We start from the raw sequence: 15,452 nt of genomic DNA, 5'->3' as shown, positions 1-15,452 counted from the left end.
ACGCTGACGATGTACACATCATGCTGGTTGGCACCGCAGACGGCGGCATCCACATCAGCATATACGATTCCTTCGTGATCGGCATGCTACGGGCCTCACCCCCCCGTGGTGGTGGCAATGTATTCAAGCTCTGCGGGCATAGCGCGCACCCAGAAGTCTCTACCCATATGCTTCTCCTTCGGCCTCAAGACGGAGACGGCAGCTCGCTCTACCTGGTGCCGATGGACCTCATTTTTGTGCACCACTCCCCCATCAATCTCTCTTTGCTCGCATCTAAAGATAACCACGCTACATAACCTGCTGCGATACCTCAAGCAAGCTCAGTCGCATATGATGAGTGAGTGGAAGTCGACGAGAGAGCTGCCAGCTCGGTTTATGGCCAGTGTCCAGGAGGACCTGAAGAAGGTGGGCAACGGGAGATGGACAATTGTTCAAGCCTTGTTCCATACAGTTGCTACAGGGCATGTGTTTCCCGTCGTGAGGGAGTGGTTGATGGACACGATTGGGGAAAGGGGTTACAAGCGGTGGGAGAAGGCCGTCGTCTCTGGCCTGGTGAGCCTCCGTTCGCTGGTTCATGAGAACTTCATTCCTGCGTTGGAGAGATGCGGTGTGATTCTCAGCCGACTCCTAGGCCTCGCCAAGTTTCATGAGTCGATGAAGGAGAATGTGGGTTTCACCGAGGTGCAGATCAGCCGGCTCATTGACACAGTGTCGAGCTTGATGCTAGTGGCACATAAGGTGCTCACGGCCGTCATGGACGAGTTAGACTACTTCAACGCGTTTGCTACGTGGCTCAAGATGGAAATTGACTTCCAATTCCAGCCTTCGCTTGCTGATGAGCTCACAGAACGGCAGGCGACGATAAACTACGGCAAGGTGTTAACTTACATCCAACATTATCTTGTGCGGAGCCGGTTGGCAGTGTATTTCGAGAAGTTAGCAAAGAAGGAAGAAGAACAAGCCGCCAAGGAAGAAGCCTCAGCGGCCGTTGAGGGGGGCCAAATCACTGTTGGATCTGGTCGATAGGCAGATGAAGGAGCAGGAGGAGGGCAAGGAGTACATGAAGGCCGTGCCCAGGGTTGATTTTCTGTTGGATTATTTGACCAAGGGGGCCAAGGAGGTGTTTAATGGCATCGCCGAGGCAGAAAAACAGAATGTGAGGTTCGGCGAGGCGACAGAGTTGTCGCTTGGGGCTGGGGAGGAGGATCTGGAGGAGTGATGTTAGCATGGTCCGGCCAGATAACAAGGTATGACTTTTCAAAAAGAAATACTAATTCATCGGCTGACATGTGGTCCATAGGATGCTACAGCTGTGGCTACTTTTACGGCTACGGTGTGGGAAGAAGACAAGAGCAGAGGTATGTCTTCCATGCATCATCATCATCATCATCATCATCTTCTTCTTCTTCTTCTTCTTCTTCTTCTTCTTCTTCTTCTTCTACTTCCCATTGAAGATTCCAAGCCAAAAAAAAAAACAACTAACAAATATCTAGTTCTTCTCGTTCGCACGAATACCTCGGTTTGTGATGGCCTCAGCGGGCCTGTATCCAGTACAGCATGCGGCCTGCTGCTCCCAAGCGGCTTATCCATCATCGACCTCAAGTTCTTAGATGAGCACTCGCTACTGTTATTGTGTGAACAGAAAGGTGTGTTTGTTTACTTTATAAAGCTACTCACTTAATAGAGCCTTCCGTTAACAGAATGACTTCAACTGCAGACGAACCAGAATCTGTGCTTATCCGCATCGCCTACCGCCCGCTCTCCTCGTCCTTGCCATACAGCGCCTACGTACCTGGACAATGGCCTGCTGCTGAGGTCACCATTAACGCTCCTGGCACTAAGGCAGATAAGGGGGCCATTGCCAGATACTTTGGGTTTGACCATGGGCCCAAGTTCACACCAGTCCAGATGGAGGTCCAGAGGGCGTGTCGGCTACGAGGAGAGGTACCTGCGCGGGTGTGTCTGGTTGCGAAGGACAGGTCAACATATAAGACATATGCGCTGCCTGAGGAGTAGAAGGGTTTCAGGGTTGTATGTAGACATGATTGGGATTTCTTTAGAACCGGGGATACATAATGTTTGTAAAATTTATCTTGCAAGACCTTGATGTTGGTGATGCCTGGGCTGTTGTTGGTTTCTTAAACCCCTACCCCCCCCCTTTAACCCCCCTTGGGTCTGCTGCTGATCCAGTGTTACTAAGTTCAGTGGTCTGCTGTGACGGGCCCCTGCAACAGCGGGCATTGAGCCACCCAGGGGTCCACGGTGCCCTGTCCCCGCTGGGCCTTGTGCCAATTTCGGGAGCCCGCTCATTCGACAGGGTTTGTTTGGCCAAGCCGCTGTGTGCGAGATGAACGTCATCATTCCCGTGTCTCAGGCAGGCGGCCAGGCCTTCATCCGTTTCTCCTGTCTTCAATCTCCAACAGCCAACTGCCGACAGTTGTTTGTCTCAATCTCAATCACTCCCAGTCAAATGCTGTGCCACTGCAGCACAAGAGTTTGAACTCGTGCGCACACTGCAGGAGACCGAATGATACGCATTATAACGATAGCGCACTTAGACGCATGCCTCTACTACCAGCCTTACAACATCCCTAAACTCTCTAGACTGAGAACTTGGGACCTTGATGACCTTGAGTCGAGCTACTTGGAGTAGCACCTGGATAAATATAGCAGCCATAGTGAGCCATCTCGTCAAGGGCGTAAGCAACATCCAACACAAGGACCGACGAGTCTCTTGGGCTCCGGCCTTCCAACGACCACTACAAGTCAACAATCATGAACGAGCCGACTCTCCCACCGCCAGCAGCTCTTGCCAGCTCGAGACCAACACCAACGGCGACAGGCACAACACCTACGACGACCGCAACTCCCTCGTTACTCCCATCCTCTCTCCCGCATCCTTCATCTCCCCAAAAACAAAAACCCTCTCCTTCTTCTCATGGACCAGGCCAAACCAACCCTGTCATTCCCGTCTCCCTAACTGAAGCTTGCCTCGACTCGCCCTCCTTTCGCGCCTCCGCCATCCACTTCGCCGACCAGCTCGATGCCCTGGAGCGCTGGCTCGATTCTTACACCCGATCCACAAGCAAGCTGGTGCACGATGTCCTGACGTTAGAAGACGGGATAACGACCTATCTAGCCAAGATAGCGCCGCCTCCGGCAATAGCGGCTGCCCCTGATCCGCCCGTTCTTGATGCAGATTATACTTTGCTTGGGCTGCGCCGGGCAGCAGATGCCGCCCGCGACTGGTGGATGGGCATACTAGGATCCATAAGACGCTTCGAGCCCGTGGTCGTTGACCCGATCCGGTCGTTCCTTCAAGGGCCGGACATGCGAGCTTTTCGTGACGCGAGGAAAGCGCTTGACGTCACACAGAGGGCCTTTGATGGGGTGTTGGCGAGGTATATGGCGCAGAGCAAGACGAAGGAGCCTAGCGCGTTGAGGGAGGATGCTTTTGCGGTGTATGAGGCTCGACGGGCGTACTTGAAGGCGAGTCTGGATTATTGCATGCTTGCGCCACAGGTTCGAGCGGGGCTAGATCGGGTGCTGGTCAGAGTGAGTGCGGATTTGGAGAGGGAGATGAGACGGGCTGGGGAGGAGGTGTTTGGGAACGTGGCGAGGATATCGGAGCTGGAGAGGATTAGGGGTTGGTCCAAGGAGATGGAGATTGCCGAAGGAGGCTTCAGGAGGGAGCTGCAGATGGCAAGGAGGGATTTAGGGGAGAGCACGTTGGCTGCGTGGAAGCCGTCGAGAGAGTTGGAGGATTATAGTGTTTCTACTGTGCCCTATCTGGGATCGAGGGGTCCGCAGGGGATGCAGCAGCAGCAGCAGCAGCAGAAGCAGAATGCGAAGCACAAGGGTAATGGCAATGGCAATGGCGCTGCTATCTTGGAGAAGCAAGGCTGGCTGTTCCTGCGCGTCATGGCTGGCAAGCCGGTCCGCACGACGTGGATCCGACGCTGGTATTACTGCCGCGATGGTGTCTTCGGCTGGCTTGCTCAAGGGCCCAACGGCGTGCTGATGGGCGATGAGATTGGCGTGCTGCTGTGCAGCGCTCGCCCGGCCGTGCAGGAAGAGCGTCGCTTCTGCTTTGAGATCAAGACCAAGACTCAGACAATCCTCCTGCAGGCCGAGACTCAGGCTCAGCTGGTTGAGTGGCTCGAGGTGTTTGAGACGGCGAAGAATCGGTACATTGAAGCGAGCATGAAGCGGCATCAGAAGTCGGTCACGCTGCCTGTCGGCATGCCTGACCCGGCCTTTTCTGTTACTCCGCCTTCGATCCCCGACTTCTCGGCCAAGATTCTCGAGGGTTTGGATGAGGGAGCTACCAGTGTTGTGTCTGGCGAGGGTAAGACTTTGTCTGTGCCTGGTCAGGAGGCTGCTGCCGGCGCGCGCCAGAGCTTCGATGTTCCTCGTCGTGCCCTCACAACAGCCCTTGCTCGCGACGAAGGCGACTCTGGTCGTGACCACGCTACTCGCATTATGCAGAAGCTAGATCTACACCGCACCAAGACTGTCGGGCCCAGCGCTACGGACGCTACCGTCTCTGGTACCACGGCTCTCGGCAGCGGGGGCGGGCTCTTACTGCCCGGCAACACCACAGCAACATCAACGACGACCCTCGCCCACGGCCAGCAGCCTCCTCTCCTCAACCCCCATCATAACGCCCGCCCCAAAATCCTCCTCGCCCCGACGACTCTTGTCAAGCCGCCAATCTTAACCAGTCTCAGCAAGACTGCCGTCCTGGCCAGTGCCAACGCCGGCGGTGCCGCTGCCACTACCGCTGCCGCAGCCCGTAGCCTCCCCAGCGCCGCCATCGCAAACTACTGGGGCAGCAACAGCTACTCGTCTGTGTACTGCTCTATTCCGACCCCGTCTCCGGGACCGCATACCCCTCGGCCTGACAACGTGGCTGATCCGTTTTCAGCGGCGGCTACTGCTGCTGACAAGTCTAGCGCTGCGAGCGGCAGCAGTATGCACCGAAAGACATTTAGTGCAGACGCGGCGACGGTGTCAGATATCAGTCGAGCGGCGAGGGAGAAGGCTTCGGCGGTGTCGGTGTTTCCAGAGAATTATCCATCCGAGCTGCGTGCGCAGTATGCGCAGTTCAGATTGCTCTTCCCTGCCGCACCGGCAGGGGACATGCCAGTGCTGGTGTTCAACGCTGTTTGGACGAGCACACCCGCTGAAGAAGTACAGGATGTGGGGGGAAAGAGACTTGGCCTGGCTGGCAATGGGCGGATATTTGTTACGCCAGATCGGATGTATTTCTACGGGCATCACCTGGGGCTTGTGGTGCCGTATATTTTGGGACTGGATGCCATCGCGGAGATTACGGCGGCCCGGGGTAGGGATTGTGACACGATTTGCTTGCATTTGAGTCAGAGTGGCCAAGACACTGCCATGCTGTCACGTATCACCATTAAGGTCTTCCTTGATGATGTTGCTTCGCTGCAGGCTCGCCTTAATCTGTTGGTTGATGATTTACAGGCTGCTGAGCCGATGGAGCTGGCTGAGATTGTGGCGGCTTTGGCTACCATCGATGCTCGCGCACGCGACGATGGGGATGACGAGGATGGAAAGAGGAGTCCCAGCGTCGAGAGCTGGGAGGAGGTGTCCTCCAACCCTCCCCTCGACGATGCCTCTCCCACCGGCAGGCTCGGCATGACAGCGACCGCATCGCTCCGCCGGGTCCAGGAACTCCACGGCGTCAGCAGCAGCGGCAAGCATGGCAGACGCCTCTCAGTCCAAGCCCAACAGCAATCGGTCAAGAAAACGCACAAGCTGCACCTGCCTACGCACCCTGTCGTCTACGAGCCCGAAGACATGGACAAGCCCGTCGCGGAACGCCACTTCGAAGTGTCAGCCAAATCCTGCTTTCACGTCCTTTTCGGCGATCGCAGCGCCCTCTTCCCCAAGCTCTACTTCGAGCGCGGTGCCCGCAACATCGCCCAGGGCCCTTGGAAACTCCAGGATCATGGCGTCATGCGCCGCGAGTTCCGCTTCACCGTCGACGGGACCGGCGATATGCTGGGTCGTAGACGCGCTAGTGATGTTATCGATTTCCAGACTATCGATGTGTTCCGGGACCATATGACGTATGTGGTCAGTCATGTCAAGATTCCGTGGCATTTGCCTCACTACCAATCTCTACGGCTCGTTGTCAAGGTGGTCATCACGCACCTCGCCAAGTCGAAGTGCAAGTTGGCTATCTACGTCCGTCCCGAGTGGCTCCCCCCGTCGGGAAGACAACTTGCCCCGGTCGCGTTTGCCCGCAACCTCGTCCAGCGTCAGGCCCTCGACGATGCTGTTAACGACGCGGAGGAGCTGGCCGATCTGGTGACCGAACACGTCCGTCGGCTGGGTCCGCACACCCGACGCACAAGGCGCGCTATCCAAGTGTACGGCGAGGTCGGACAAGTCTCAGATGCGATCAATTATTCGCCGCCGCCGCCGGCTGAAGACGATGAGAAGAAGACCGGCGCTGGCGGCGTCGTGGTACAGGCCGTCCGCCCTCGAACAATGGCCGACATGCTCCTCGACTCTGGCCGTTCCTTCCTCGAGAGCGTGATCAGCTCCGTGATGATGTGGGCGTTTGCTGCCGTGAGGAGGGTATTTGGCGTGTTGTCGGCCCATCGGGTCATTTTGGTGCTGTTAGCCATCAGTGCTGCGCATAATTTGGTGATCATGTCGCAGGCCGGGAGTACTTGGTGGGTTGAGAGGAGAGCGGCGAGGTATATGCGCCGGTTGGGCGTTGGGCCGAATTTGGTCATGGGGAGGGCGGTCTATTTGAAGGATTTGGAGGAGGCTGCGAGAGGAAGTGTCGTGGAGGAGTTGGGTGATGATGGTGGTGTTTGGTAAGTTTTTAACATCTCCCCACCCCCCTTCCCCCCTTCCCCTCGGTTCACTTCCCTCCCTGCCTTGAAGTGTTGCTTCAAATTGTCACACTGCATACAAGTAGTAATACTAACATTACCTTTGTACACTTCACAGCTACCAAACATTCCGTCAAACCCTCTTTCTCAACACCACTCCCGCCGAACTCAACGCGCCCTACGTCCCTCCCCCCCCTTCCTCGTCCCCCTCCTCACCCTGGTCAGCAGCAACCTCCTCGGCGGCTCGACGCATCCATCGCATGCGCCAGCGCCTTGGCGGCTACCGCCACGACCTACTTGTCGCCCTGCGCGTCGTCAATGGCGTGGAACGGGAGATGGTTCGTGCGGAGTGGGAGGCTTGGTTGAGAGGGGAGGCGTGGAGGTGTGAGAGGGCTAAGGGCTTGTTGTTTAGCAGTGAGCCAGACCTCCCTGCCACCCCTGTTGATGGTGAAGCCCTAGGGTTGGGGTTAGGGTTGAATACAGAGAGCGAGGGTAAGGATGAGGAGAAGGGAGAGGAGAAGAAGAAGAGGGAGAGGATGGAGGCGTTGAAAAAATGGTATGTTGAGTATTGTGGGAGCTGTCTTGAAGAACAACGGAAGATTGGCGAGAGGAGTCAGTCGCTCCTTTGAACCAGATGGAGATGGTCTTGCTTCTTATGGGAGTCCATTCAAGTTTGAAGACACTTCAGCCTGAGTACGGATATAGCAATTCCTTTTTGTTCTCTAGGAACGAGATAGAGGGTATTTGGTCAAGCGGTCAAGCCTGGGATGTGGTCTCTAGAGTTTCGTTTCCGGGACAGTCTTGGAGCCTCTTGCATGCATAGGTTGCATATAGATTAGGTAGATTTCTTCTTCTAATTTTTTGTTTGTCTTGGGTTGAATATCGTTATCGGCAGGTAATTAATTAGTCATCCCCTCTAGAGGCAGGATTAAGCATCATCAAAGAACAATAGCCCCAAGTTCATTTTCATATGACGTTTCTGCGTATTCAAATGCACATGTTCGTTGTTTACATGCTATGCTGTGAACATACGAAAATAGCTGCGAAGGTGTCGTCAGCCAAGCAGCATCAAGGAGGCACAGCCACAACTTGACAAGCTCACGCAGCTTTCACGGCTTGCACGTGGAGCTACAGTGTTAGTACACAGCAAACTCTTGGACTGGCAGTCAATGGCATTTCCTTTACCAATTGACTGACTATTGTTCAAATGGCAGCCCCAGCAGCCGAATGAACCTGCTTCCAGCTTTCTCCATGTCTTAGCCCAGGATCAGCCTTTTCGTCAGCGGTGTTTCAGAGGTCAAAACTTCTCCACATTCCCGCTCAACCTAAGTACGAGGACTTCGTTCTTTGCATCTTTTTTCTACATATTCATCTCTAGCAGCTTCTCCTAGCCATCCTATCGCGTTCAGTCAACGGATTAGTGATATCGGAGGCCCCAGCGCCTACACGTTCATCAAAAGTATCTTCATCTTACCTAGAGAGCTTACCATGCTCGGGCTTCCCTCATACCACTCCCTCCTCACGTACTTCAGGCCCTCCTCAATGACAATGATGACAGCCTCCCTGCGAAACTTCCTCTTCCTCCTCCTAGCCCTCCCCAACCCAGGAGCAGCCAGCCCGAATTTATTACCCCGCCAAACAATAACAAACGCAGCCCCACAAATCTGCAACAACTCTCCGGACCTCTGCTCCCGCACCTACACCAACATAACTCACCTTGGAGCCCACAACAGCGCCTTCGTCCGCGACGCTTCTACTGGCAACTCTATCGCTGGCAACCAGTTCTACAACGCCACTGTCGCCCTGTCGGCCGGTGTGCGCTTGTTGCAGGCCCAGGTCCACCGCCTCGACGATGGCACCCTCGAGCTATGCCACACGCTGTGCTCTTTGATGGACGCCGGTCCGCTGGATAAGTGGTTGGAGAAGATCAGGTACTGGATGGATCAGCATCCAGATGATGTCGTCACGCTGCTGTTGGTCAACTCGGATGATGCTAGCGTGGAAGAGTTCGGAGCGGCGTTTGAGAAGGCAGGGATTGCCAAATACGGGTTTGTGCCGCCTTCGCCGTCAGAGGGGTATGCAGCATGGCCGACGCTGGCGGGGATGATAGCTGCTGGGACGAGACTGGTCACATATATTGCGTCGATTACCGCTTCGTCGCAGTATCCGTATCTGTTGCCCGAGTTTGACTATGTCTTTGAGACGCCGTATAACATCTTGTCATTGGATGGGTTTGGCTGTGATTTGGATCGGCCGTCGTCTGCGGGTACGGCGACGAATGCCATCAGCAAGGGCATGCTGCCGTTGTTGAATCACTTTGCTTATACCAGCCTGACTTCGGATATCCAGATTCCGGATGCGTCAGATGTCAACACCACCAACAGCCCGTCGACCACTACCACAGGCGCTCTGGGCCTTCATGTCAACAACTGTACAGGTCTTTGGGGGGTCAAGCCGGTGTACTTGCTCGTCGACTTTTATAATCGCGGTCCATCCATTGATACTGCGGATAGGCTGAACGGCATCCAACCTGTTGGGAGAGAAAAGGAGCCTTCAGGATCATCAGCAACGGCATTGTGGACGCGGTTCTTGAGCGCTCAAGGGTTGGTTGTATTCAGTGTATTTTGGGGGCTTGTGTTGTCTGATATTTGAGTTGAACCAGACTGGTTTTAAAAGCAGCGGGCTGCTTATCAGGAATACATGCATCATTTAAGTTGAGCATGCCCATCTTCACGTTCTCCAACATGTCATGAAAGACTTGAATTGAGGGATACCACATTGACATATAAAGGAAAACATATTTTCATAGATAAACTTGTAGAGAATAACCAAAAAAAAACCAAGGTATGTTGCAATAGTAAATTACGAAATCCCTCATGGCAAACAAGAGAGTCCCGTACTCAAACAACATTGCAATTCAATTTCGTCTGATACGCTGCGAGCAGGCATCTGATGACACCAGTTCGCGCGCATCCTGGCTCAAGGACAGCCGCGGGGCATGATGGCTGAGCGAATCAGGCAGGAGACGAGTTGACAGGTATGAGTGGGCGAGTGTTGTGTCATAAAAAGGGACATGAACAGATGATGAGAATGAGGAAGGATGTTCACTCGACACATCCAGACTGCTTTCTTCGGGGCTGCTGTCTGCAAGACAGACTCCAGTGTCACACGAATAGCTGAAAAGAGAAGATTGTGGACAAATGACGTGAGTTAATGACCAAACCACTTCGTTGGCTCCCTGCCAGCATCTTGTCAGGAAGCGAAAACGCACAAGCTTCAGTGCCACTAAGGAGGAACCAATTGCAGGGAGCCAAAGTATAAGGCCATTCTTCATTATGCCCCCCGCGGGGCGTCGCGATACATGAACAATGGGAAGGGAGCAGTCTGTTGAGTCTGGTTGATGATGAAAGCTTTAGTTTGTCCCACTCCAGTCGAAGAAAGTTTTTGGCGGAGCTTCACGACCAACAGCAAAAGCTTTTGCCAACAGACCCACCTGAAAAAAGTGTTGCACGTGACGCTTGGCAGCAGCCGACAGAACAACTGCACCAGGGGTTAGGGTTGACAGCGTGGGACTGGAGAGCAGACGCTGATCACCCCTCCTCTTGGAATGGCTTCGCCTAACACCCAATTCATTTCATCAATCCAGGGGCACCAGGGTTACACGTCTTCAAGTCTATCGTCTCTACAATCCTCGTGGAAATACAACACAGTGAGCCTCCCTCCCCTCCCATTGTCCTCATATGCTCCATCAGTTTATAGTTTTCAAGTTACTTAAAATACTGGGTGCCAGTGATACGGTATTATGTGATGTTGCTGGTTGGTGGTAGGTGTCATCGCCTCCCTCCCAGATATTGCTGCATGTTAAGATAGAAGGAACATGGATCATCTCAGAATAACCCCAATCCATACCTGGTCAGCTGCCTAGCGCCAAATGAAAAGCACATGTCTATACGAGTTCGCCGTCAATCCGAGAAAGTCGCCTGCTCTTTACAGGTAGATCATGTCGTCCCGCGCCGCTGCAGCAACTCGTCAGCATGTTTCCTCGTGGACACACCGTGCAGAATGGGGTCTTACGGCCAGTCCCGATCCACTTCACTGGCACGCCCGTGAACTCCTCGATGAACTTGACATATGCCTGCGCTTGTGGCGGCAGATCCTCCCACTTCCGGACTGACGTGGTCGGCTTCATCCAGCCTTCTAACTCCTTATACACAACCTCGCACTTCTCGAGGTAGCTAAGGTCGGCGGGGAAGTAGTCGAGCTCGGCGCCCGTCTCGGGGTCCTTATAGGCGACGGCAACCTTGATGGTCGGGAATGTGTCCAGGACGTCAAGCTCTGCATGGAGTCAGCATGTTTCCCAAACACACATGTCTCTGCAAGGTGAACATACTCGTCAGGTTCCAGGCCGTGTAGTAGTTGACCGATGCCGAGTACTTGAGCACTACGAGGTCGAGCCAACCACACCTGCGTTTCCTGCCGGTCGAGACGCCCCATTCCCGGCCGATCTGCTGCAGCTTCTGGCCAACTTCGCCGGTGTCCTCAGTCTTGAAGATGCCTTCGCCTACTCTTGTCTGCGCTGGTGTCAGAAAAACCAATGATACAAACAAAGGGGGTGACATACGGTATATGCTTTGGCAACACTATCGGATTGTTATGTCAGCAACCTAACGCACAAAAAAAAAGCAAGACTCAGAGTACGAACCCAATGATTTCCCTACAACGAGCACAGTTAGCAGGCCATTCCTCGAGCGAACGAACATGCGGGTAGCTCACTTGATAGTTCGCGGGTTGATGGCCAACCCGGTAATGACACCGCCCAGGCCAGTGTTGCTGCTAGTGACGAAGGGATAGGTGCCGTAGTCAATGTCCAGCATCAACGCATTGGCTCCCTCGACCAGAATCTCAACCCCATTTTTCTGGGCATTAGCCATAAAGTTCACAGCGTCAACCACAAACTCGGGCAACTTCTTGCGGTACTCGCGGAAGCGAGCAATCTCCTCCTCAACATCATACTCGAGCAAATCACCAAAGCGCTTCTTGTAGCCAGCAGCCAGCCGACGCAGCTTAGCCTCGAAGTGCTCCTGGTCGAAGATCTCGTGCACGCGTATCCCGTTGCGTGCGGCCTTGGTCGAATAAGAGGGGCCGATGCCGCGGCCCGTTGTGCCGATCTTCTGGTTGGCCAGCTCGCGCTCCTCGAGACCATCGACGCGCGCATGAAGCTCCAGGTTGACCTGCGCGCGGTCACTGACGAGCAGCTTCTTACGCGCGTGCGTCAGGCCCTTGGCCTCCAGCGTCTCGAGCTCCTTGAAGAAGGCCTGCACGTTGAAGACCACGCCCGACCCGATCAGGTTGATGCAGTCCGGATTCACAAGGCCCGAGGGCAAGAGGTGAAAACTGTGCACAGGTTTTATGTCAATGGCTTTGTTTTGTCGTCGGTGTCTCAAGTCAACGGGTGGTACCGTACTCGTACTCTACGCCGTTGGCACTGCGGACAAGACAATACGGTTAGTTCATTTGTTCTCTTTGTATCACACCGGAGGTATTTTTGACTTTGAGACACATACACAACCGAATGGCCTGCATTATGGCCGCCTGCCGCGCGGGCGCAGATCTGAGCCTTTTGGCAGAGAATGTCGCTGAGCTTCCCCTTACCCTCGTCCCCTGTCGCCGAGATGCGCTCCAGTCAGCAAACTACCCCTCCAGAAACTTTCGGAATGTTCAAAGGCAATTTCCAGGCAGCAAACTGGCAGCACCTTACCCCATTGGGAGCCCAGAATGATGGTGGTCATGTTTTCGAAGAGGCCCAAAAAACTGGCAGCAACCGCAGTTTAGTTCGCAAAAATCCCAAAAGGAGGAAAAAGGGAAAATTTTCGGTTTGGTGACGATGCGCCGGTGTCGAGGGACTTTGTTTGCGCAATCAGGGCTCTGCTCCTGGGTCTCAGATCTCTCCGTCTGCGGGCGGGTGACGGGCCCCGTCACCGTACGCGGGGCTTTTTTGGTGGGGCAATTTTTCCTGACTCACTGGCCAGGGGCAGACAGCGGTGTCGCCTCCAGGTTACTCTCACTCTGCAGTTGCAATTGCAGGGTCTTTTGCTCCTGCAAATCGCGAACTGCAATGTGTCAAGCCTAAAATTGTCCTCTGCTTCTGCTAGTGCCTGTCACTTCTTTGACAGCTGAATTTTTTTTTATTAACCGCACAAGTGGACGATCTCCTTCAGGGGTTCATTCAGTCGCGGTCGAGAATAAACGCGGGGCATGGATCGGCTTCGGACTGCCCTGTTCAGTGTCCACAAACAATTCAGCGCGGGACATGTCAGCAAAGTTTAGCCATTGCCCCCCTCTCTCCCCCTCATGAAAAGTCTCGGCCATTATCTTGGCCGTCGTTAAAATGCCTCTCTTTGTGCCGCCAACCAACAGAACGGCTCCCTCCGACACCGGTACGAAGTTACTGCGGGCTGGTCACCGAGCGCCAAAATTATATTTTGCTCTCGCATACTTACCTCTTGGAAGGCAGGTTGTTGGACCACGGCTTTGACTTGCGACATTGCCACTCCCTACCCGTGGGATTTTGCAGCGGCGTTTACATCTGCAATCTCTCATTCATCCTCACCTGCTCCTGGCTGAGGACTGTCATACAGTTTTGTAGATAACTCGGTACCTTCACCCTTCATATATAACTTAGTATCACATATTTTATTCTCCTGATCTTGGAAAAGCAGCCAGAGAGGCAGGTTGATTAATGCTGCATGTTATGGAAGTTGTGTTGTCAGTCTTCGTGGGACCAGGGACAAAGACGAAGACAAGACAATGGCATTGTATGTCTGGCTATTGTCCCTGTTCCGTTTGTGCCACCATCATGCATACCTACCTAACCAGTTGAACTATTTGTGAAGGTACTTACCTACCTAGATATCCCTCCTTTTCGGCAACCGACCAAGCAGCCGGCGGCGCTTGCATGTTAAGGCCGAGAGCCCCCTCCTTTCCCGGCCCGGTCCGTCTAAGCTTGGGGACTTGGCTCCTGGTTTCTCCACTGTCGGGGCACAGGTCCGATCCGCGTGTGGAATTGTGTTCCCTTGCACGGACTGATCTTCCCGGACATTCGACCCTAACAGAAGTTGGCTATGACGCAAATTTCCGGGGACTGTCAGCTAGTCCCCTACATATCTGGACATGGATGACTGAAAGTTCGAACAATGTTAAAGACCAGATATCTTAGGCGTGGATGAAAACTATCAGCAGCTTTGTTCATTTGCTGTCTCGAAGCAAAGTCGGGTCAAATTGTTGCAGTAAGTCATCTCAATCATGATCCTCACCTGAGGTATCGAGCCATGTCTGTATTGTGTCCAATGTCATACAACTGGAAGTGATTTTGGCCGCAGTTGTTGAGAGCCTACAGTATAGGTGTTCCCTGATCTTAGTCACAGTATGAAGTGTAACTAACCCAGCTGCCAAGTTAAGAGGTGATCTAATCGTAACCCCCCCAGGAAACGAGGTTCGTATGTACCAGGTATAGAAAGTCTCAGCGGCAATCATGTCAACTATATATATATATATATAACCATCTTACGCTTTGTAACCGGTCAGTTGGTTTGGTTTCGTGATGCATATGCCTACTGCCAGTCTTGCATTCTGTGTCTAGAGTTGTGTGACACTAGGAATCAACTCTGAAAGGGCGGACTGTTATTGCTGAGATATCAGTTATTGATGCCTGCCAGCGTGTTTTTGAAGCCAGGTTGAATAGCAACAGAATGAAGCAACTGACGAGCAGATGGCAGCGCGACTATAAGCTGACTCGTGTGAGAATATTTTTAGAAAATTCCATATGTATAATGCGTCGCATCTAAGGCCCAAAGTGGTGAGTAACTGCACAGTACCCGATGGAGTCCTTAACACCTGAAGATGACCGACAAGAGATGTGCGTGTCATTCGATCTTTATTGATCACATTTACGTACCCTGGCACCGAGAAAAATGCTGCCTGCCCCAACTTAGTGTTGGTCACTTTGGACTATCTCTCACTTGATGTTACAATTTAAAAGTTGTGTGTACCCGACTCAAGATCATAGAATTGAACACAGGGGAAGTTCTCCAAGCATGTCAACAGGCGGACGGGACGGGACAAAGGTCAAGCCTCGGACTTTGTCACTTGCCGTTTCTGACCAAGGACAACGGCCCGAGCCAATCAGCGTGTAGCAATCCTGGTGTAAGCCGGCAACGCCGAGTCGCCAGCCACCATCACCGACGGTTTTTGACGGCCAAAACGTAGCCGAGATGATTGAAGGTATCGAACCCGTTACTTACATCCTTGAAAGAGCTTCCGGTCATCAATTTCGCTTTCACTCATGCCATTTCCTACGTACCTACGTACACTACTCTCTTTTTCACGGAGAGCATGAAAATGCAACCTGATGACGCGGGGTATGCGTGCACCGTCCCAGCAGCAAAAAATCTTTGTCTAACCTGGTACTTCGGATCCGGGGCAAAGGCATCCGAGTCAGAATCGGAATCGCCAGTTCTATCATTCCAATCTAACCCGACCGAAAAGCGACCCCACCACGGAAGGAATCGGTGGCCAACA

The 15,452-nt window shown here is 53.5% G+C and overlaps 4 protein-coding genes across 4 annotated transcripts in view; 3 read left to right on the top strand and 1 right to left on the bottom strand.

The window, feature by feature from the left end:
- CTHT_0026320 (anaphase-promoting complex-like protein) overlaps positions 1-2,016 on the top strand; it is a gene marked incomplete at both ends in the record, with an annotated part of 3,319 nt that extends 1,303 nt beyond the window's left edge. The window contains 4 exons of the mRNA XM_006693027.1: positions 384-876; positions 941-1,156; positions 1,301-1,358; positions 1,718-2,016. Of these exons, the coding sequence (XP_006693090.1) occupies positions 384-876; positions 941-1,156; positions 1,301-1,358; positions 1,718-2,016 (1,066 nt within the window). The remainder of the gene's footprint in view (positions 1-383; positions 877-940; positions 1,157-1,300; positions 1,359-1,717) is intronic.
- Positions 2,017-2,775: 759 nt separating this feature from the next.
- On the top strand, positions 2,776-8,106 carry CTHT_0026310 (uncharacterized protein; the record flags this gene model as incomplete). The annotated part of the gene is made up of 4 exons (XM_006693026.1): positions 2,776-6,857; positions 6,994-7,431; positions 7,916-8,010; positions 8,090-8,106. The coding sequence occupies 4 exons, from the start codon at positions 2,776-2,778 to the stop codon at positions 8,104-8,106; spliced, it is 4,632 nt and encodes a 1,543-aa protein (XP_006693089.1).
- Positions 8,107-8,363: 257 nt separating this feature from the next.
- On the top strand, positions 8,364-9,527 carry CTHT_0026300 (phosphoric diester hydrolase-like protein; the record flags this gene model as incomplete). The annotated part of the gene is made up of 1 exon (XM_006693025.1): positions 8,364-9,527. One exon carries the CDS (start codon positions 8,364-8,366, stop codon positions 9,525-9,527), a length of 1,164 nt encoding a protein of 387 aa, XP_006693088.1.
- A 1,335-nt stretch (positions 9,528-10,862) lies between these two features.
- On the bottom strand, positions 10,863-12,664 carry CTHT_0026290 (uncharacterized protein; the record flags this gene model as incomplete). Its single annotated transcript, XM_006693024.1, has 9 exons — positions 10,863-10,891; positions 10,950-11,210; positions 11,266-11,446; positions 11,497-11,515; positions 11,578-11,589; positions 11,649-12,269; positions 12,340-12,360; positions 12,440-12,536; positions 12,634-12,664. The coding sequence occupies 9 exons, from the start codon at positions 12,662-12,664 to the stop codon at positions 10,863-10,865; spliced, it is 1,272 nt and encodes a 423-aa protein (XP_006693087.1).
- Between the last annotated feature and the right edge of the window lie 2,788 nt (positions 12,665-15,452).

This window comes from Thermochaetoides thermophila (genome assembly GCF_000221225.1).
Source record: "Thermochaetoides thermophila DSM 1495 unplaced genomic scaffold scf7180000011816, whole genome shotgun sequence".
Taxonomy (NCBI): Eukaryota; Fungi; Ascomycota; class Sordariomycetes; order Sordariales; family Chaetomiaceae; genus Thermochaetoides; species Thermochaetoides thermophila.
Note: the sequence above shows the minus strand (reverse complement) of the source record. Positions and strands in the feature narration are given on the sequence as shown.